Raw genomic sequence first — 20001 nt, 5'->3', positions numbered from 1 at the left:
TTAGATCAGTATTAACTAAACCGGTTCAAGACCGCCGTGTAAACGTAATTTACGGCCTGTTATCTTCTGGGGATCGATTGTGTAACTCAAATGTAGTGAAAATACGTAAAGTGAATAGGTGTTAGCCAATCGCTGTGCTTGTCTTCTTTTGAACCTAACACGCGATTGGCTAACAGCCATTCATTTTTCGTATTTTCACTACATTTGAGTTACACAATCGACCTCCTGCGCGCTTCAATGTATAAAGTACGTTTATTTTCAAAATACAAGTGTCTGATTGGCTAATAGCATAGTTAAGCCGAGTTTATGCATTGAACCGCGTCGAAGAAAATAGACATGATAACTTCAAATATCCGATTAGTCCGAAAAATGTGTTAAACCTGTTAAATTTCAGTTAACTTAATACTGATAATTCAGTTAACAGTTAATACTGATCTAAAGGAATTGGACAATCCTGAATTGACCAAGTGTGATCGAAAATGGACCGAGGCAAAGATGTTCGCGCACTCTCGGCTGATCTTAGAACGCAGCTGTCATAGGTGTGTTCGCAAACCAATCATAATGTTTGAGTTTGCAATCGAGCTACATAAGTGAAAATCAAAATTTACTTATTATTTAAAGATGCTTTAATTTAATAAAAAACTAATTGTGGAGCAATTGGGAGCAAATCGGGAGCAATTAATTCATCAAGAAACTCATATGAAAATCTGCTCGGTTATTTGGAATTTCAATAAAAATAAAAATTTTCTGTTTTAATGAATATTTATTAATCACTGCATAGTAGCAGTGGAGCAATTACAGAAACATATGGAGCATTTAAGGAGCAATTTTTTAAGCATTATAAACATACAAATTTTGATTTTCCCGCGCTAACTTCCCGACGGTCCTTACCTACCCTTAATATCATATGTTCTCATATGAACAAGAAGTCACCACGTAGCTATGTATTTGGGGTTGCCTATCTACAGGCGGCTTATTCATCATTGGGTAAAACATCGAGTATAGACGGATGTAATTTAAATAAAGCAGTATTGCCTTGGACACAGGGAAATTGCGGAAGGCCTGGGGTTCATATTCTCGAACCCTTTTCATGAATCTCTCATATGACAGGCCAATGCTTTTTAAATGGAATGTCGCACGTGAGAATTATTAGAGCAGACTCGAGAAAGACGGATCCTGACACAGCCCCAGTGCACGGCTAAGCAGTCAGCAATCCTAGAATCAGACCAACCTAACGTCGCTTATCCGCCATAGCGGCGCACGCACCATTGTAACTGTAGTATAAATAATTACTAAATTGATATGGATATACTTGTTTGATAGACAATATAGTATTTATTATAAAACTGGAAGGGTACAGGGGATAAGGTGATAATAATGATAATAACTTCATAATATAGAACAAAAATACCCAAGGCTCTATTTCCTTTGAATAAAGACAAACAGAATAGAATACAGTTGGAAGCATATTAGTACAACGAATTCCTCAAAAGTAGAGAAAACCCTCGTTTCGAGAAGGTTCTACTAGATTTGAAAATAACGAAATGTAATAAAAAGAATAAATGAAGAAGTGATACTAGGCTGATTTCATAGAGCCCTGGGCATATACGAGATTAGAACGTGCGTTCTGGAACAGCTGAACAACTAGAGCACATTTATAGGCTACAGGGTCTCTCAGCGTTTAGGTTCGAGCTCGGTAATAATCGTTAACAATGTTTACTTGACTAGAACCACGAATATCACTTTGTACCCCAGGCAGCATCCTCAAATATTTCACCAATCAATATGAAGTAACAGCGGTTCGCGTGGGCGCAAATCGGAAAGGAGTTTTGTCCCTGAGACGATAACAAAAGAAAAAGGAAAAAAAACCTGTAAATCCTTGAAAGATTCCTCATCGCCAGCAATACTTTAGATTCGCAGTACAGAAACGGTACATCATACTCTGGAGCACTTGGAATACTTTAAAGATTCAGTACGATCCAGGTCATCCAGATGATGACGACAAAAGTCCTTTCCGAGGTAGACAGTTGCGAGGCTACCAGGATTCCTGGTTAAGGTCATCGGGATCCTTCATGGATACTCGAGTGTCTCTAGCTTCTCCATATGCTAATGCTAAAATAACGGTGTCGGCTGGGCCCGGTCCGCTTGGAATAAAATTTTCAAGTGAATCGTAAAAACTCGTAACGTCCGTTAAACCTAGAGAAGTATTTACAATGCTAGAGTACAGCGTGACACCTTTCTCATCGTGTACCTTAAAGACATTTCCTTACTATATGTATATTAAGCTGTGTGTATAGACTTGATTAACACATTTTCTTGTTTTATCCATCGCCACCCTCCCCCTTGCTATCCTTTAAATTTTCATCCTGCTGAACTTTTTCTATTGTTATACGACGCACCAAAGAAATTCATGATAATTTATTGTACTATCGTAATCGTAATTCGTTTCCATTTAGGAAACCTGGGTTAGCTTACTATTGTTAGTGCAACGTATTCCTGGCAAGTAATAAAGCATAAATCAATATTAGAAAAGAGAGAAAAAATATGTTTATGCATCTATATGGTGTGTAAGAGAGCACGAGCAATTAAAAAAAAATAGATTTTCTTTTCCATTTAGGACTATTTAAAAACAATCAATATCTGTGCAAACGACTGGAAGCTTTGAATTCAGTTTATCATGCCGTTATCAAAAGGAATTTTTAAAAGAAAAAGTTCGTAAAACTAAATAATTATGGGATTTCTTTCTTTTTTCAAGAATGTAAAAAAAAAGAGAGAATCCGATTTAAACGTAATTAGTCTTTCGAATCTATTCATAAAGGTTTCTTGGTACGAGCTCACCGACTCCTGGAGGATATATTCATCCTTTGAGCGGTGCTATCGTATAGTACGAATTGAAAGGGTTCTTCCCGCAGTAATATTTCCTCGACTTCCATCTAGATTTTATCCACGAGAGTATCACAATGGTAGAAGATCGATAAGGTTTGCCCTAGGCTGCGTTAGGTTTTCCGGAAAGAATTCTGTGAGTTTGTCGTAGAGTTCTCTTCTACGAATGTGTATGTCTCTTGGGGTGAGGTTCTTATGTGCTGTAAGGATGTTACCCAAAGATGAATTCCAGGAGTCTGTACTGGAGGTCTCATCTACATTAGAATCCGGCTGATCCTTTGTCTGGAAGAGAACGGAAACCAGGAGCTGAAACTGAACAAGCAACACAAGTAAAATTAATTTATATTATAAAAGAAGAGTATATGAGAATGATCTAGCGATCAACACGATTGATACCTCTTTGGTCTGCTCTTCGTCACTATGATCGATGATTTCTGAGATCTGTGTCTGCAGATACTCCAGGGCCTCGATGCTATTCCTTAGGGCAAGCTCCTCGAACTTGTGTTTCCTTATTATGAGTTTGCACTTCTTTAATATCTCCTCCTGCGACGGTCTACAAAGTCTCAATTGCCAGAAATCATCTAACCGTAATTTTGGCAGACAGGATCGACCTGGGTTGCCGCCAAACAGATAGTGAACCTACGTAGATGATTTGCATAGTCAACTACTTCTCGTTTAATAACACTGCATTATATAAGGATAAAATTGTACCTTGTTCACGTGGTCATACACCAACTGATGTGCGAATCTAGGACATGGTTCGTAATCCTGCATTTTACTCCAGTACTTCTCACCGACATTTTCGTTACGATAAATACAAGACCATCTATTGTTCTTGATACTATAGACCCAAAATGAATTCTGTACATTGTCATCTCTCTTATCCTTGTCTTTACTTAAACCCTGAGAAGTAATTAGTCGTTTATTTGTTCTCTTCCAAGTAGATAAAGACAGTAAAAAGTAAAATAAGATATTAACTAGAAATGACTCACCGATAGAACATAAATTTCTCCAAGTTCTGAATCTATCGTAGCTCTTTGTGTGAAACCAGCAGCAGGTACGTGAGTTGAATCTTTAGTACCGAAATCTCTTAATGTTATGTGTTCCAACTGTTCGACGTCAACATCGTAGGTAAAGAAATCAGTCAGGTACTCCTTGCTTCTTTGCCCCGCAAAAATATACAATTTTCTGGATTCCTAATAGAGGCAACGATAGACCTCATGTATAAGGCATTTAAAAGTAGAATAAATGTATAAAAACTAAATTGCACGAGAGACTTACTGTGTGAAACAACATGGAATGTCCAACTCTTGATCTAATCGTTGGTTCGTTTGGTAAATTTGGCCTTGCTATATCGCAAGCTAACCTTGTCCACGCCCCTGTTCGCATATTATAAGAATACAGTCCTGAGAAAATAGGTTCGTTGGAGTTGACAACCGCTCCTTGATCTTCAGTGCTAAAAATAGGAGATTAATTGCATGTAAAATAAAAAGTATCAATCATCTCAGTTTATTGAAGTAATCACCGAATAATGTAAATTAACAAAGTTGCTAAGACATACCTTACTAGTGGAACTAAAACGCGTCCACCAAAGACGTATATAGCCCTACCATCAGAATCCATGGACATCTGATGATCAAAAATTAATTGGGGCCCGCCAACGGCGCCGGTATCATCACAAATTTTAGTCCACTTATATGTAGCGAGGTCGTACATATAAAAGTCACTCTTAAGGTTGTCCGGTGAACGATATTGAGTATCCAGGTAGCGACCCAATGTGTACAGTTGACGTTTGTAAGGATCGAGACACATTTTGTGACAAGAACGCGCGCTGGGACCGCCCTACAATTAGGATACTTTATATATTGTCACAAGTGTACCCTAACCCATATGATTTAATTATATGTATTACCATTGTTTCCGTATCTCGGCAAATCAGTGTCCACTTTCCAGCGCTAATATTATATGTCCAAAAGTCTGCAAGGTCCTGATTTCCATCCCAACCACCAAACAAATATAGCTCTTCCGTAGAGGGATCTAATACCATCTGATGACCTCCTCGCATTCCTGGTTTTGGTTCACTCGAAGAGAGCTTTGTCCAGACTGCTCGATACGATTGAGCATTTATATAATCGTTCAAGAGTCCTACTGCAAGGTTTCATTGTGTTATGCTTACGTATTGTATTGACTATTTTAATTTTGAGATATACTCTTTTAGTACTGAAGTCATAAGACTCACTGGTTACCGCGCTTGTGATAAATCGTTCAGCCTGACAGTGATCGCCTTGAGTCACAAGTAGGTCGTACAGGACAGATAGTCGAGGATCTTCTAAAGGGACACCAGTAACTCTCTGTATTGTTTCTACAACCTCTGGTTGTTCAAGTCGCCGAAAATGCTTCATACACAGTCTTATTACTTCTCTCTGACGATACTGAAACATAAGGATTAGCCTTTGGTCACTTTGAAGCTCTCGTTTTTGTAGTTAAACATAATTAAATTTTCAGAGAATCATTAGTTTTCTAAATTTTACAATTATAAATGCTAGGGGTGATTCTTACCGAATTGACCCACTCAATACTGGGCTTGACAATTGTGGGGTCATCATTGCCAGCAAGACGAACGTGCCAAATGGAAAAATTGAAACTTGGACCCCAAGATTGTAATGGGAGAATTTTTATATATCTTGATGGGAAATAGTTCTCCTCGCTACCTATCACATGCTTCAGATCAAAGGTCTCTGGCACTGAATCATTTCTTAAACCACTAAGAGATATTCATCATTGTAAATTATAGAATTATATTTTCAGAGCACCCTGGTATTCTCCATATAAAACTATTTCCATTAAAATACCTTTCTAATAATTCCATCATGTTATCCGGATCCATACCACCGTAAACCTTGAATTTTCTAATGGTACAAACATGTGTCTTTTCGTACTTTCCAAATGTAATAGTTTTGACAATCGCTGGATGCTGCAGCTTGAGAATAAGAAACTAAAATAATAATCACAGGGTAACAATCCAATCTTTAAATTCAGATACACACAATTGCCAAGATAAAAAACGTATAACTTTACCTGAGGATGATTGTCATTGTCAGATGACCAACGTGACGACTGATCGGACGGTTTATCGACAAGTATATTCCTGGAAGAAGAAAAATCATCTGAAGCCAAAGCTCTCCTGCACCAGCTAACTATAGTCAAATACTTTATACTGTTTCTCGGGGTGACGCCTTAATATTTCTCAACGTAAAACACTTCCTCCTTCAGGTTAGACTTGTACATGAGACCAATGGTAGACATTTAGTAGACTCCCCTCCCATGACAGGTCTTCGTTTAGTTTTCTACTCGTTGAAGTAATCACTGAATACTCACTCGGGCACATAGGTGGACGAATAACTCGAGCACTTGTAGATCCTATATTCGAGGATCCTGTGACAGAGAGTAGCATCGTAAGTCGCCATGTTACGCGAATGACATAACCTGTACCACGTTCAAATGTGTCTTCTATTTATTACGTGCAAATGGCAAAAGTTCTGACGACGTCAATGCTGCTACCATCTACGAGAGGACTCGTGTACTCCTATGTTTCACCTTGAAATTATAGATAGGTCCATCGTGGGTCCATCAACATAATTTGCTCCTAAACCAAGAAGTAAGATTAGAGAGAAGAATGTTCATATGTTGGAAGTGGGATGATAATTAGTAGTGTCAGTTGCTACTGTCACATTCCTAGCTGGATGTAGCATCCAATCACGGAATTGCCGCCAAGGAGTATTTCGGAGATTAGGATACTTGAGTCTTCAGTAATCGGAATTTCGATTTGCAATCTTTAAGTTGTTTAAGGAGTGTTTGATCTCAATAAGTGTGGTGAAATAATTTGAATATATAAAGCAGATTAAAGCAAAGTTGAAAGAATCCTGAGGAAGGAAAGGTGGAAAGGGCTACGACAGGATATTGTAGATGGTGGTGGAATGTGTCTGGCTAGTTCATGTTGAACTGTCTAATTGGTAAGGTATTTGCCGAAAAGTATTGAGTCAGCCATAAGGAAAGGAAGGAAGGAAGGTATTTGATAAAAGAGAAAGGTCTGTAAGTAATTTAGGTTTATAGTTTGAGATAAATTTAGAACTAAGAAATAACATTTAGATTAAATGTTAAACATATCTAGGTTAAGTGCAAGCCAGCATGATACAACGTGAGGTACTTCCTGCGTCAGGGAGTAAGGAGAGAAACAGAGAAGTAGGCGCCGGAGTACAACTTATGTTAGTGCTAGATACTCAGAGGACAGTGTAGCCCCGTTTATCGTGATATTAAGAAACGAGGATGAAGTGAAGCAAATCGCATAAGATATCATCCATGCAGTATTGGTAGAAAGTTATAAAAAGTCAAGGATCTGATCTCAATTGAGAAGAGTTGATTGTACAAATTGTTACTAACTTTTGCAACTGCAATAGCAGCTAATTCCTTCACTGAAAATGTGGCCAGCTACAATGGTGAATGGTTAGCATATATTCCTGATTATAGAACATCGAGAGTAGGGGTTATAAGAAATATTGATCCAGATCTAAGTGAAAAGGTCCTAACTGAACGTATCGTGCACTCTTCTCTAGAGGGGATAAAAATAAAAATAGTACGGATAGAAAGAATCATGAGACGGAAGTACGATGGGGATGGTTTGATAGAGATGGTGCTAACTTCTGTGGTTAAAATTGTCAAAGATTCAATCATAGTATTATAAATTATTGCAGCGAGCTAAGATGCCCTTTCTGTGGCGGAAGACATAAGGAAAAAGAATGTCTGGAAGAATCTGCCTTCTGTATTAACTCTAAAATTGGTGGTTACAGAACGGATGCTCGTGATTGTGAGATGAACAGAAAACAAAGGGGTACAAGAAAGCTCATGGCTGTTAGTAACATACCATATACAGAAGCGCATAACTAGCCAGAGATGATCATTTGGAGGATAGGCAGGATGTTGAGTTTCTAGCAATGCAATCTGACATTTCTAACAGAGCCAAGAAGGACATCTAGCTCAGGGCGAATCTCATCAGGTAAAGATGGAAGATGTCTGGATTTGCAGAAAATTCGTCTAAACTAATTCATTGTCTGACCATGGGGGAGGTTAAAGATATTAGGGAAATTGTGAATAATATTGCAGATGCAAAGATCGAAGCTATTCGTAACCAGATAAAAGAAAACTTAACGAATTGTATGCTTGAACAGGGCTCTCCTGGAAGGACGTCCCTAGTATGTGGGAAAGGATTGCCTACTTGGATGGGTAATTTTTTTTTTCTCTCCAAGTTGGTTAAGAGTGACTACAGGTGAAAAGTTCCAGAAGTAAATTCGCTGTTAAGTAATTTCTGGAATTGTAAATAAGTATAGGTAGTGGTAATTGTGTTGTTTTGCTATAGTTGGAAAATATATTTGTTGAGTTTGTTAAAGTTATATTGTTAGGAGATAGAGGGTGCTATATATATATTTATTTATCTAGCCAAATATTTCTATAATCAATTATTTATTATATATACTTATTTACTGTTATTTATACGTAGTTATTATTTACACATATTTATTATATTCAAAGTTTAGATCCTACAGATCGTGATTTCGCATCGTATTAGCAAATCGGAGAAATTACAAGTCTGAAAGGCAGGAGTGCACAATTGGTAATCACATAAGGGGTCTTGAAGCTGGCTATCCGTGTGCTGTGTCCAAAGGTCGGAGACGGGCCCCAGATGTGGTTTACCAGCGAAGAAAGAAATGAAGATCTTACAATGGAATTGTAGAACCATCCTGAGCAAAAGAAAGGAATTAGAGATGCTCATGGAAAAAACTCATATATATATCTAAAACTTGACTAGATCAGTCTGACAATATCAACTTTAAGGATTATAATATAATTAGGAAGGATAGGGGAAATACAAACAGGGGAGGTGGTGTGATGATCTTAATTAAAAAGGACCTAAACTATGAAACTATCGAATGTAATAATCCTTTGAGACAGTGAGTATTAGAGTTAAGATTGGAGACTTCAATCTGAACCTATTCTCATCTCATAGAGCTCCAATTACGTCTACTCCCAAAAAGGAATGGGAGAGGCTACTGCAATTTATTCCTACCTCAAAATCTGTTTGATGTGGAGATCTAAACGCTCAAAGTGTTAAATGGGAGAGTGAGATACGGAACGTGGCTGGTGACTACCTGAGCTCATGCATCGAAGATTGTATATTTGATTGCCAATGAAGGAATGGGAACAAGACTCAATGAAAAAGGAAGATGCAGCGTCCTGTACATTATTATAGTCTCCCCGGATATGGCTGGCTCTGGGAAATGGGAGGTCTTGAATGACCCGATAGAAGTGATCAGTATCCAATAATTTTTTCGATAGGAAACATGTATCCCAAGATTGCCCTCAGAAGCGAAAGACTGAGTACGAATAGAATGGACAAAAGTGCTTTCTCAACCTATGTGAAAAATACTGACAGAGGCGAACAAGAGAATAGTTTATCTAGAGAATAGATATAAGGAAATCTATAAGAACATCATGGATTCGGCTCTAGCTGCAGAGGCGAAGATTGTGAATTGTGGCAAGGTTGGATTACGAAATAAATGTGAAAGATGGTGGAATGAAGAGAGCGCTAAAGCCCTAAGTAATAGACGGAAGGAACTTAATAATTATAAAAAATATCTGAATAGTGAAAGTCAAAGAAGACATGAAGAATGTAATAAGGAAGCAAAAAAACGTTCAGAAGGGGGAAGCGCAGAGCCTACAGAGAGTTTTGCAATTCTGTAAATCCATAGATGGGCATGACTAGAATCTGGCAAGTAGTTAAGTATTTTGTAAAAAATCAGGAAAATATATGCTGTATTGAGAATTGTGATGGGACTGATTATTTCTACGGCGATTAACACCCTCCTAGCTCTATCTGGAGAAATGGACTTATCTTCGAGAAGGAACCTATTAACCAAAAAAGGGTAAACAACAGTATACGACTCCGAACTGAAGTTGGCTGCTAGTGACTTAGATTTTTAACGTAGCGCGATCTATCAAATGTAATGCGAATTGCATAGAATAGTGGCGCCTCCGGATTGAAAAAAAACGCAACTATCTTTAAAAATTTGAAATGAATATATTTTTACTGTTATCATATATATTATCTTGTTATAAAAATATATTCTCACAAAATATTATCTAGTAATCGCAATATTTCATGTTTGAAGATTTTTTTCGTTTAATTTTCGTGTTACGCCACACAGGTTTGCACCTATTATGTATACAAATATTTTGATATGAAGATATTATTACATATTTTTATATAAAATATGTGTATATTTAATTTGTAAAGAATATTATTTAAAATTATAGTGTGTATAAGTGCAAGCTCGTGATTGTACAATGAGCATTAAATTTGATCTACTGCTTCGAGATTTTTTTGCTACAATGTATGGTCTGCTTTCGTAAAATATGTAGAAGCCTGATTTTCGTTAGTAGCTCGCAAAGCGTGTAACACAAGTGTGCTATTATTTCTTTTGCTTAAATTGGATTGTGTGTCATCGATTGCAATGGTGATACGGTTCGTAGATTTGTTCAAACTAGGTGAGAAACCTTCTATTGAGGTAATCACCTTTGCACAAAGATACGGACTCATAGCTCGGACTTTCAAGTGTCCAGTGTGCGATAAAGAGATGATTCTATGCACTGCTGAATTTCTTTCGGGCAAATATCGTTGGCAATGTCGTGGTTGCAAAACAACGAGATCAGTGAGAACTGGTTCGTTTTTTGGCAAATCGAAGTTATCAATGATCGAAATTTTGGACAAAGATACGGACTCATAGCTCGGACTTTCAAGTGTCCAGTGTGCGATAAAGAGATGATTCTATGCACTGCTGAATTTCTTTCGGGCAAATATCGTTGGCAATGTCGTGGTTGCAAAACAACGAGATCAGTGAGAACTGGTTCGTTTTTTGGCAAATCGAAGTTATCAATGATCGAAATTTTGGAAATTGACATATTTTTGGATTCATAAGTACACCCAGATTCAGGTTCAGTGGGAATTTCAATGTTCCCCGCATACGACGGTCGATTGGTACTATTTCCGTCGCGAATTATGCGTCGGTATTGTACTAGAAGAACGTGGACAAACTGGAGGTCCGGGTATTGTTGTAGAGATCGACGAATCGAAGTTCGGCAAGCGAAAGTACCACCGAGGTAACCATGTGACAGGGCAGTGGGTATTTGGTGGGTTAGAACGCGGCAGTAATCGGTGTTTTTTGACAACAGTCAATGGTCGATCGGCGGCCACACTCGTGCCTCTCATTAAGGAATTTATTGCACCTGACACCACAATTGTTAGCGGTTGTTGGAAAGCCTATGAATCCTTAGGTGCAAAAGGTTACGAGCATCTGGCCGTCAATCATTCATTGACTTTCAAAGATCCCGTGACTGGTGCTTCCACAAACGTTATAGAAGGATTGTGTGCATTGGTAAAACAGCAACTGCCGGATTGCAATCGCAGCAAAGGCATGTTCTCTTCATATTTAGGGGAGTTTATGTACCGACGCTTGCGAACAGATGCCCTTGATCCTTTTGAAACGTTTTTGAAAGACATTGCTCGCGTTCATCCACTTCCATCCAACGACGTGGACGCTGCAGAGGACACTGACGCAGCGGAAGTGGATTTTGAAGTGGAATCGTCGACAGAGGAAATCCCGAAAAATCGGCACTTTTCAGAGCCACCAATTATTGACGTAGCATCAACTTCTCGATTCACAGTATTTTGCGTAAGATGAAAGAAGAGGTTTTAGCTTCGAAATTTGTAAGTAAATTATATAAATTTATGTATAATATATTTTTTCAGATCTTCATTAATTGATACATATGTGTATTTCAATAAAAATAAATTTGTTTTATAATTTTAAATATGGTTAATTTTTTTTCTAATAGGTGGCGTGACTATTCCATGCGATTCACATTATATCCGGCTGATGGCGTTACCTCAAAAAACTCACTAGCAACCAACTTCAGTTCAGAGTCGTATACTACAGTTTTACCGTATATAGGTATAGTGATCTGCGGTTTGTATCACGAGAGAAGTTTTATTACTACTTGGATATTGAACAATTTACGTTTATTGAAAGTTAAATACTATTCATAATGTCTATCATTCAAAGAAGCCAGGTAACTTATGTTTGATATACGTGGGTACTGATGAGTAATTCTTTCAATCAGTTTAGACGACTATCTAACCTCAAGTCGAGATGCTCTCTTGATATGTACATACTATACAAATAAGGAAGGAAATTTATTCCAAAAATATTTTCATTCTTTTTTCTCTGGAGCATAAGTATAATATCATGACATCCTTTTTATTTTAATACATAATCGTTCAAGGGAAACTTCAATATCTTCTTCTTCGTTCTGTATGGCTTTATTCCCCGAAGGTTCGCTATCCAATAATCCTAGTGCTGTGTTAATTAAGATGAATGTAAATGTTTTTCAGCAATGGGGGACTTTTGCTAGAATTTGGCATCTTTACGATGCCAAATGGCAGGATCCATATCTGAGTGCAGAAAGAATTAAAATGTATTTAATGGGTCTTTACAAACCCATCTATCACCCACTAAGTTAGTACTTTGCAAACCTTTAAATTTGAAATTAGATTGTCTTATAAGTAGCACTAATAAATTTGACTTTTTTTGCTAAGATGACTGCGGCGATCATGTAGTTGTAATCAATAGCTATGACATTGCATTGCGTGGTGATGAATGGCGTAGACGTGCTTATTTCCATCACACTGGCTATCATGGTGGTGCAAGTTGGACGATGGCCTGGGAAGTGCACAAAAAAAATCCAACCATGGTATGTTATTACTGAAAAGAATACCAATGAAACTTTATGAACTAATCACTTTTTTTTTTTAAATTGCAGATTATGAATAAAGCTGTTTACAAAAGTATGAAAGGAAACTTACAGCGTAGATACAGTATGCAACGCTTACATATTTTTAAGGATGAGAATGTACCTGAAAATATTATGCAGAATATCTCAAACCAGATTAAACAATTGCGACCAGTACCTCTTAGATTGGACGAGATTCCTCCACAGGAAGTTGCAGAATTCCCAAAACTCGTAAAATATCCAGAGAATTACATAGCCCAATGAATAATGGGTATTTATTGCATTTGTATATAGGATAATGCCAGGGTTGGATCATTAAAAATACGTGAGAATATCAACAAAGGCAGGTAGGAAATATGATTATCCCAATAATTGTCATAAAATGTATTAAAATCCAATACAATAAATATTTTATTGGTGACATTGTCACGACGCTCTGAATTTATTTTATCAATTACATCCATAATATCACCACTCAATCTACTGTCCCCCTAGACTAAGGGATCCTTGAAAATGAATCGGACTGTCAATGAGAGCAACAAGATACTAAGATTTTCCTAAAAAATTATAATTTTATTGAAACAATACAAATATCCTTATTTTATACATCCTATTCGGATTTTTTTTACCCGAAATCGCATAAGGAATTCTAGTTGGTTTTTTCAATTAGATGTAAATCCTTGGCGATTGTATGAGCGCTTACATACATCATTTTACTCTTGTTAGCCAGGTAAGCATCAATTGCTCTCTGACGAGTAGCTTCCCAAGCATACAGGTCTCGGAAAATAGGTCTTACGAATTTCATACGACCTTGTTGTGTTGCGAATGCTAGTGCATCCAACACTTTAGATTCCCAACGTCCTTTAATGCAGATCCGAAGCCACATGAACCTTACACAAGAAATTATTGGAATTTAGTATCACTAAAAAACATAGTGGAATTAATTTAAAGAAACATCCTTAATAAATACCGTATCTCAGAGTTTTTCACTGAATCAAAATCATAAGCTGCCTGCATCGCTTCAAGTTTCTTCACAGACAATGTCTCGTTTGCAGAAAACAGTTCAACCAGGAATTCTCGTTTCTGATTCGCTGTGAGATTTGCGATGTCCGATTTTGAAAATATACTTGAAGTATTCTCATTCCAATTTATCCATTTCTTTGCCAACGCTATACAGGCGTCTGCCAGAGATGTATCATAATTTGGTATGACTGGCGGCATGCCTGGTTTGTTTAACCAAGTCTCCCAATCCACAGAATTAAGAATCTAAAAATCGATCAATTGTGTAACAGATAAAATTTAGGATTATGTTTATCATTAATGTACCTCTCTCTTGTCACTGAAGTAACTGTAGAGAAATGCTTTCCAGTCGGACGTAACGATACTTTTGTATTTGAATTTTTCCAAGTGCTCTTTTAGAAAAGGTTCAAATTCAGCAGGTCCACCTAAGAGTTCTTCCAAGTAATATAAAAAGGTATGTCCCTTCTCATAAGGTACAATTGAAAAAGCATCGTCAGGATCAACTCCTGTTAGATTTGGGACGAGGCTGGTTAGCTGATTCGTTTCGCCAATAGTATTAATCTGTAAATCAAAATTTATGAAGATTTACATGATTGAATAATTAACAATTATACGCATCTACTTACACCTTCTCTGAGTGCTTTGATACCACTTAGTGCTGAAAACTGGCGGACCTTATCCCCAAACATTCTTCCATCAATCTTCCTTTCGACGAACATAGTGAAACCTTCATTGAGCCAAAAGTGTTCAAAGTTTGCATTAGTAACCAGGTTTCCTGTCCAACTATGCGAAATCTCATGAGCTACCACACTAGCCAAGGAACGGTCTCCAGCAAGCAAAGTTGGGGTGACAAAAGTTAAACAAGGATTTTCCATGCCTCCAAAGGGAAAGCTTGGTGGAAGTACTAACAGATCGTAGATACCTTGAATTATAAAATATAAGGGAATTATATAAATTCTAAATTTTTTATTTATATACCACACTTACCCCAGATGTATGGACCACAAATATCTTCTGCAGTTTTAAGCATCATTTCTGTTTCTCCAAATTCATATGCACTCTGGTTGATGAATTCCTTCTCAGCCCAAACTCTACTTCTGGGTCCAACTTCCTTGGATACTAGAGCGCCTACGGCTATTGCAATCAGATACGAGGGTATTGGCACAGGCTGATGGAATGTGTGAATCTTTGTATTTCCTTCATCCTTTATGCCCTTCCGTTGGGCTGACATTAATACTACTAATTCAGCTGGAGCCTTTATCTATGCAGAAAGACAAATTTTATATGCTTTATACGATAGTTATCAACAAGAATTTTCTTTTATCTCTTACTCACAGCAGCACTATAAGTAGACTTTACAGATGGGGTATCTTGACAAGGAAGCATAGAACGAGCATGAATTGCCTGGCATTGAGAAAAAAGATAAGGATGTTTTCCACCAGCTGTCTGCTCTGGTGTTAACCATTGTAGAGCACTAGCTTCCGGAGATGTCTCATAACGAATTTCAATCTTGTACCTGTTAATAGAATTAATTAATATCTAATAACTAAAGATAATCAATACAAAATATTGTATCTAATTACTTTAGTATATCTTCATTGCTGGACACTGCATTCTCAGGTAACTTTATGCTTAGCTTAGATCCATATTGTACATCTTCACTGATGTTATAATTTAAATTTGATCCATCGATAGCATTGAGTATTGTTAGAATGATTATACCGCGGTTGTCTAGAATCTATACATAAATAGATAGTATTAAAGATTATTAAAATATTGAAGATGCACATGAAAATAGAACTTGGTATATTACTAATTCATCAGTAGCATTGCGTTTTTCTACGTCCAGTACAACAGAACCAGTAAGGATCTTCCTTTGAAAGTCAACACTTAAGTCTAAGTGTGTATGAGTAACAGCTGCAAGTTCTATAAACAACATAAACCTACAGTCCTCATTTGTAATTTAAAAATGATTTAAGAGGTTAGTTATATACCTGGTGTGGAAAAGGAATTTGGATCCCCAGGACTCAGTGCCATTTTTATTGTAGTTTCCTGAAGAACTTCCGTCCTTAATTGTCTTCGCAAGTATTTATTTTGTCTATGAATACGATGGGTTGTTCGATAATTAAGTAATCTTGCTGACACCAGATATGACAATCTAGAGTGTGGAGGGCGTAAGAGGTATTTCAGAGTGGACATCTTAAACCCGTTATCCACCGTTATCTAGACGTAGTATTTTAAGTGTCAAGAAAATTGTTAGAATTATTTAAAAACAATTTCATTGCTATATATTAGGAATATTGTTTTCATATAGTATGTAGAATATTTCCCTTTTCCTTTATTTCAAGATTTCAATTTCATTTCGCGATTAGCCAGCTAGCTATGGTAGATTTATGAAAAAAAGAGTTATGGTTGAATAAATCCAAACTTTTTTTAATAAGAATATAAGTACTTTTAATTATTTGAAATCAACCTTTATTTAGCAATATACTCTTCTCAAAACCAACTTATAACCAATCTCGACGTAGGTACATGCACATATACATTATATTATATATATAAATATATATAATATATACATATACATTTAAGCAATGTTAATTATAAAAACTGTTCAATTAACCATCGTGAATTTCATTCTGTTCATAGATGGCTCAGAATATATGCTAATCCATGCATTTGTATTACAAGATTATTCTTGTAATTATAACAAAAGGGTAACCAAACTGCTTCTTTTCACTGAGGGTTTCGTAGAACAGAAAAATATTCCCATGGTCATAGTATGTTATTTCTTGAATTAACACCAAAGCCAGTGGGTTAATAGTTACATCATTAACAGTAAATAGATTTTAGGGGCAGGGAGCCTAGAGTACATTAGGCGACAATCCTGATGAAGGAGAGCATCCCTTGAGAAAGTTTTCTGGAAGCTCCAGGGGTTAGAGTAACCGAAAGAGCATCCAGTAGCACAGAAGTGCACCATATTTCATAAATCACAATAACCTATTCGTAATAGGCCAACTGTGTATTTTCTCTGCATGATCAGCACTGGGTTTACTCTTTCTACAGATTGTTCATGGTCCTTAGAAGTCGAGGCTCAGCCATGTTGTCGGATTTATCGTATGTACTTTGTTAGAATCATCCTGATGCTGCTGGATTTCACCCGGGCAGACTTGTGCATATATGTAGAAACATTCCATACGCACTAAATTCTCATACATAATAGTCCTCATTATTTATATGCGATCTGATCGCGAACCGGTTATAGTCTCAATTACACTCGTTCTCGTGACCCTCGTTGAATTATCTCCTCACCCCGGGTGACTAGCTCTTGCGTTAACTCCTGAGGCCGCTACATGAAGATGTCGTCATAGTCATTGTCGTACGTGTAATCGTCATATTCATTGAGGTGGGTATTCTCGCCCTCAATCTTCAGTTTGGCCTTGCCCTTGCCTTTATTCTTCTTACCCTTGTCACCCTTCTCTATTTTTGCCTTCTCGATGACAAGGTTGTCTATTGTCGTTTTGACCCTCTTCAGACTTGTAGAAGACACTAAAAATTTACACGATTAGTTAAACCCTTGATACTATTTTAACTTCACAGATATATAATGGAAAAAACTAACAGCTAACTGCGATTCCTTTTATAAGTTCCTCGGCGAAGGCTGGGAATTCCGTGTGTTTGTTGAATTGGTTGATCTTTTGGAGAAGAGCGTCCGAGAACTGGTCAAATTCCTCGTTAGTGTCAGGCGTCATGGCATCCAGACCGGATGTTACAGGCTCTGCGACACCTTGAAATTAATACAAGAATTATATATATACATTTCTTCAATGTTGCATTATTCTATTGCTTCTTAAATATATATATTTTTGTTTTGCTCTAATTGTTCATGTAGTTCCATTTAAGTCAGGAGCTACGAAAAGCAAGAGAATAGTAACTCGAAATTATATAGGATGTTAATTTTTATGATGAAGTTTTGGTTCTTTTACATCTTTTCTTTACTAGGTCATTTACTATATCGAGATTCTATCGGTTCACGGTGATCGGATTGAGGTGTACGATGCTCATCAGGAACTCTACAGGAGATCGTGAGCTTGCAATGTGTGAAACAATTAAGGTTTTCCATAAGAACTCACGTAACACAGCGTTTTATTTTTTTTTTACTTTGCATAAACAGCAACTTTTATTAAAATACAATAACATCATTAGTGTAAATTTCATGTAGTCAAATCGGATAGTAAGAGTGAATGTATGTACGTATTCGCATACATTTTCTATATAAGACGTATGTACGTAATATATGTATAATAATATATTGATATATCTCTGATACAGTTCCTGATGCAATCGTACGTTGAAACACGTTCGACAGAAGTATGAGAGTGGTGGAATAAAATAAAGGATTACGAAAATTTCAAAGAAAAGAAAAAGAAACCACCAGTATGTCCTCTTGAAATTGAACTTTGTCGCGAAGAGAATGACCGACTGTCCCAGATCTCGTGTACGTTTGTAATAGCTCTGTAATACTGTTACATTAATTTTAGATTGACCCCTTCGTGTCCTTGTATCCTTATTCTAAATTATCATTATCATTCTTCCTGTGTTTGATGCTTATTACATCATCGACAAGAATGTATTGTTGCCTATGCTCATACCCAAAATTACAGCTACTGTTTTCAGTTTGCAAACTCTTAATCCCTCTTTCTACTCTACTTGCTATGTTAAATACCTTACGTTTCTTCAGTGCAACGCAAACTTCCTTATTTTTTTTCTATCATAAATTTCTTACGTGGCGTTCTTGTATGTGATATCGTCTTGAAGATTTCGCACACTCTGATAAAATTTATGAAATACCGAAAGAAAAATACTCTAACTGACAACGGAATAATTGGTGCAATTCAATTTCGAACCACCTGCGGGAAGTTTGATACTTAATGAAAGCTCTCAATTTTCGTCTAGGCCATTTTTTTCTCATGGGCATTTTTCTGTCAGTGTTTTTCCGATTAATGCAAGCGAGTTGAAGGTTACGCACGGCCAAACACTGGTACGAATTCTCAAACGCTTTCCAAGGGTGGCTAATCTCTCATATTTTCCTTTAAGGGAAGATTAACTGCCGCGGGATTGGGTTATTTCTTATCGCTCTTCTCAGGTTTACGGGGACTAAAGTCTACAAGGTTCGACAAACCAAAGGTTTCCATTGCCAGTCGTAGGTCAGCCTCCTCCTGTAGCCTCTGACGCCTTAGAAGCTCTGCTCTCTTTTCCTCTGGTGTCAAAGCCTTTTCCTTTTCCTTTGCTTTTCTTTCAGCTTCTTCGCGTGCCTTTCTCTATAAGAAAAAAAGAAAATATGCTCTTTAATGCGTTTTGGAGTTGGTAATTTGCATCAGGTTCTATAGTTGAAACATATATTAATAATTATAATGTACAAACCTCACGTTCTTCTATTTTTTCAGCTAAAGTTTTCTTAGGTTTTGGTTTAGCCTTCGGCACTTCAGCTGGTTTTTCCACGTCTTTCTTTTCTTCGTCAAAGTCTTCCCAACTGTCCTGTTTATCCATATTACATAGGTATAAAATAAAATATATATAAAGTAAATATGACATTTGTCAAATGTCATAACCATTATAGTATATGTTAAGAACGTAAAATATTATTTCCTTATTGTCAATACTCTACAAATGATAGAACTAAAGGAAAATCATTTCAACCCTAAACCATTACGATGCTAATATGTTTCAATTTTTTAGCATATGGGTGTAGATGCTATATATGAACAGACAAATCTGTCACATCCATTCCAGCAAATTCTATCCACGGAGATTGTTAAAATCTTTATACCTTGACTTCTTCTTCTTCTTCATCCTCACCATCCCACTTATTTGACCTCACAGCGAGGTCGAATTTGGATTCGTTACCCACATCTACAACATGGCAAGTGGATATGTACATTGCATCAAAGTATTTATACAATTTCCATATTTTCTACATCACAAAAAATCTCCCATTTATTTAAAATCCTAAATATTAAAAATAACTTACCCCACTCGTCATCCATTGCGAGACTTCGTTTTTACAGCAGAAATGAATAAATGCTGGATAACGTTCGTAGAAACGTGCACACTCCGGTAAGGCAACGCTAATCGCGAACTCCTCGCCTTGAGAGGCTTCCTTTCGATTGCGCTCTTTAGTTCACTTATTCCCCGTTT

General features: G+C 36.9%; 4 protein-coding genes and 1 long non-coding RNA gene across 24 annotated transcripts; 2 read left to right on the top strand and 3 right to left on the bottom strand.

Annotated features, from left to right (window-relative positions):
* Window positions 1-1312: 1312 nt before the first annotated feature.
* Window positions 1313-6518, bottom strand: LOC107268851 (muskelin). Of its 5 annotated transcripts, XM_015742016.1 has the most exons (13): window positions 6481-6518; window positions 6262-6318; window positions 5962-6031; window positions 5736-5878; window positions 5443-5647; window positions 5123-5315; window positions 4796-5031; window positions 4445-4725; window positions 4165-4339; window positions 3876-4079; window positions 3595-3786; window positions 3280-3522; window positions 1313-3195 (listed from the first exon to the last, which is right to left on the bottom strand). In XM_015742016.1, exons 1-13 carry the CDS (start codon window positions 6501-6503, stop codon window positions 2956-2958), a joined length of 2262 nt encoding a protein of 753 aa, XP_015597502.1. In that variant the 5' UTR covers window positions 6504-6518; the 3' UTR covers window positions 1313-2955. The 5 variants fall into 5 exon arrangements, with proteins under 5 accessions (XP_015597502.1, XP_024941987.1, XP_015597499.1 ...); XM_025086219.1 differs by having other exon boundaries at window positions 5962-6318; window positions 6405-6481; XM_015742013.2 differs by lacking the exon at window positions 6481-6518 and having other exon boundaries at window positions 6262-6402.
* LOC107268852 lies at window positions 6504-9762 on the top strand. Of its 16 annotated transcripts, none has more exons than XR_003060037.1 (3): window positions 6504-6975; window positions 7055-7379; window positions 7731-9762. It is a non-coding gene; the product is annotated as an uncharacterized LOC107268852 (long non-coding RNA). The 16 variants fall into 16 exon arrangements; XR_003060030.1 differs by having other exon boundaries at window positions 7055-7386; XR_003060031.1 differs by having other exon boundaries at window positions 7055-7386; window positions 7635-9762.
* A 2159-nt stretch (window positions 9763-11921) lies between these two features.
* On the top strand, window positions 11922-13215 carry LOC107268846 (39S ribosomal protein L13, mitochondrial). The gene is made up of 4 exons (XM_015742012.2): window positions 11922-12063; window positions 12386-12509; window positions 12590-12744; window positions 12814-13215. The coding sequence occupies exons 1-4, from the start codon at window positions 12040-12042 to the stop codon at window positions 13045-13047; spliced, it is 537 nt and encodes a 178-aa protein (XP_015597498.1). The 5' UTR covers window positions 11922-12039; the 3' UTR covers window positions 13048-13215.
* Window positions 13216-13335: 120 nt separating this feature from the next.
* Window positions 13336-16018, bottom strand: LOC107268833 (leukotriene A-4 hydrolase). Its single transcript, XM_025086220.1, has 9 exons — window positions 15798-16018; window positions 15617-15729; window positions 15387-15541; window positions 15139-15319; window positions 14791-15064; window positions 14430-14725; window positions 14110-14364; window positions 13754-14049; window positions 13336-13673 (listed from the first exon to the last, which is right to left on the bottom strand). Exons 1-9 carry the CDS (start codon window positions 16000-16002, stop codon window positions 13433-13435), a joined length of 2016 nt encoding a protein of 671 aa, XP_024941988.1. The 5' UTR covers window positions 16003-16018; the 3' UTR covers window positions 13336-13432.
* A 243-nt stretch (window positions 16019-16261) lies between these two features.
* LOC107268845 (eukaryotic translation initiation factor 3 subunit J) lies at window positions 16262-19993 on the bottom strand. Its single transcript, XM_015742011.2, has 6 exons — window positions 19835-19993; window positions 19634-19716; window positions 19228-19341; window positions 18986-19124; window positions 17426-17590; window positions 16262-17352 (listed from the first exon to the last, which is right to left on the bottom strand). Exons 1-6 carry the CDS (start codon window positions 19848-19850, stop codon window positions 17153-17155), a joined length of 717 nt encoding a protein of 238 aa, XP_015597497.1. The 5' UTR covers window positions 19851-19993; the 3' UTR covers window positions 16262-17152.
* Between the last annotated feature and the right edge of the window lie 8 nt (window positions 19994-20001).

The sequence above is a fragment of the Cephus cinctus genome, unplaced genomic scaffold, assembly GCF_000341935.2.
Source record: "Cephus cinctus unplaced genomic scaffold, Ccin1 Ccin1_scaffold0596, whole genome shotgun sequence".
NCBI lineage: Eukaryota > Metazoa > Arthropoda > Insecta > Hymenoptera > Cephidae > Cephus > Cephus cinctus.
Note: the sequence above shows the minus strand (reverse complement) of the source record. Positions and strands in the feature narration are given on the sequence as shown.

What these genes read in the sequence shown, in the direction of transcription:
- LOC107268846 (XM_015742012.2), top strand. Translation starts at nt 12,040, where the DNA reads ATGTCTATCATTCAAAGAAGCCAG. An exon ending in CTATCATTCAAAGAAGCCAG is followed by an intron (nt 12,064 to 12,385) that starts GTAACTTATGTT and finishes AATGTTTTTCAG; the next exon opens with CAATGGGGGACTTTTGCTAG. An exon ending in ACCCATCTATCACCCACTAA is followed by an intron (nt 12,510 to 12,589) that starts GTTAGTACTTTG and finishes TTTTTTGCTAAG; the next exon opens with ATGACTGCGGCGATCATGTA.
- LOC107268851 (XM_015742013.2), bottom strand. Translation starts at nt 6,350, where the DNA reads ATGGCGACTTACGATGCTACTCTCTGTCACAGGATCCTCGAATATAGG. An exon ending in GCCGAGATACGGAAACAATG is followed by an intron (nt 4,726 to 4,795) that starts GTAATACATATA and finishes TCCTAATTGTAG; the next exon opens with GGCGGTCCCAGCGCGCGTTC. An exon ending in ACGAAGAGCAGACCAAAGAG is followed by an intron (nt 3,196 to 3,279) that starts GTATCAATCGTG and finishes TTGCTTGTTCAG; the next exon opens with TTTCAGCTCCTGGTTTCCGT.
- LOC107268845 (XM_015742011.2), bottom strand. An exon ending in AAAAAATAGAAGAACGTGAG is followed by an intron (nt 19,125 to 19,227) that starts GTTTGTACATTA and finishes TTTTTCTTATAG; the next exon opens with AGAAAGGCACGCGAAGAAGC. An exon ending in AAAAGGAATCGCAGTTAGCT is followed by an intron (nt 17,353 to 17,425) that starts GTTAGTTTTTTC and finishes GTAAATTTTTAG; the next exon opens with TGTCTTCTACAAGTCTGAAG.
- LOC107268833 (XM_025086220.1), bottom strand. Translation starts at nt 16,002, where the DNA reads ATGTCCACTCTGAAATACCTCTTACGCCCTCCACACTCTAGATTGTCA. An exon ending in TTGTGGTCCATACATCTGGG is followed by an intron (nt 14,726 to 14,790) that starts GTAAGTGTGGTA and finishes TTATAATTCAAG; the next exon opens with GTATCTACGATCTGTTAGTA. An exon ending in TCAAAGCACTCAGAGAAGGT is followed by an intron (nt 14,365 to 14,429) that starts GTAAGTAGATGC and finishes TTTGATTTACAG; the next exon opens with ATTAATACTATTGGCGAAAC.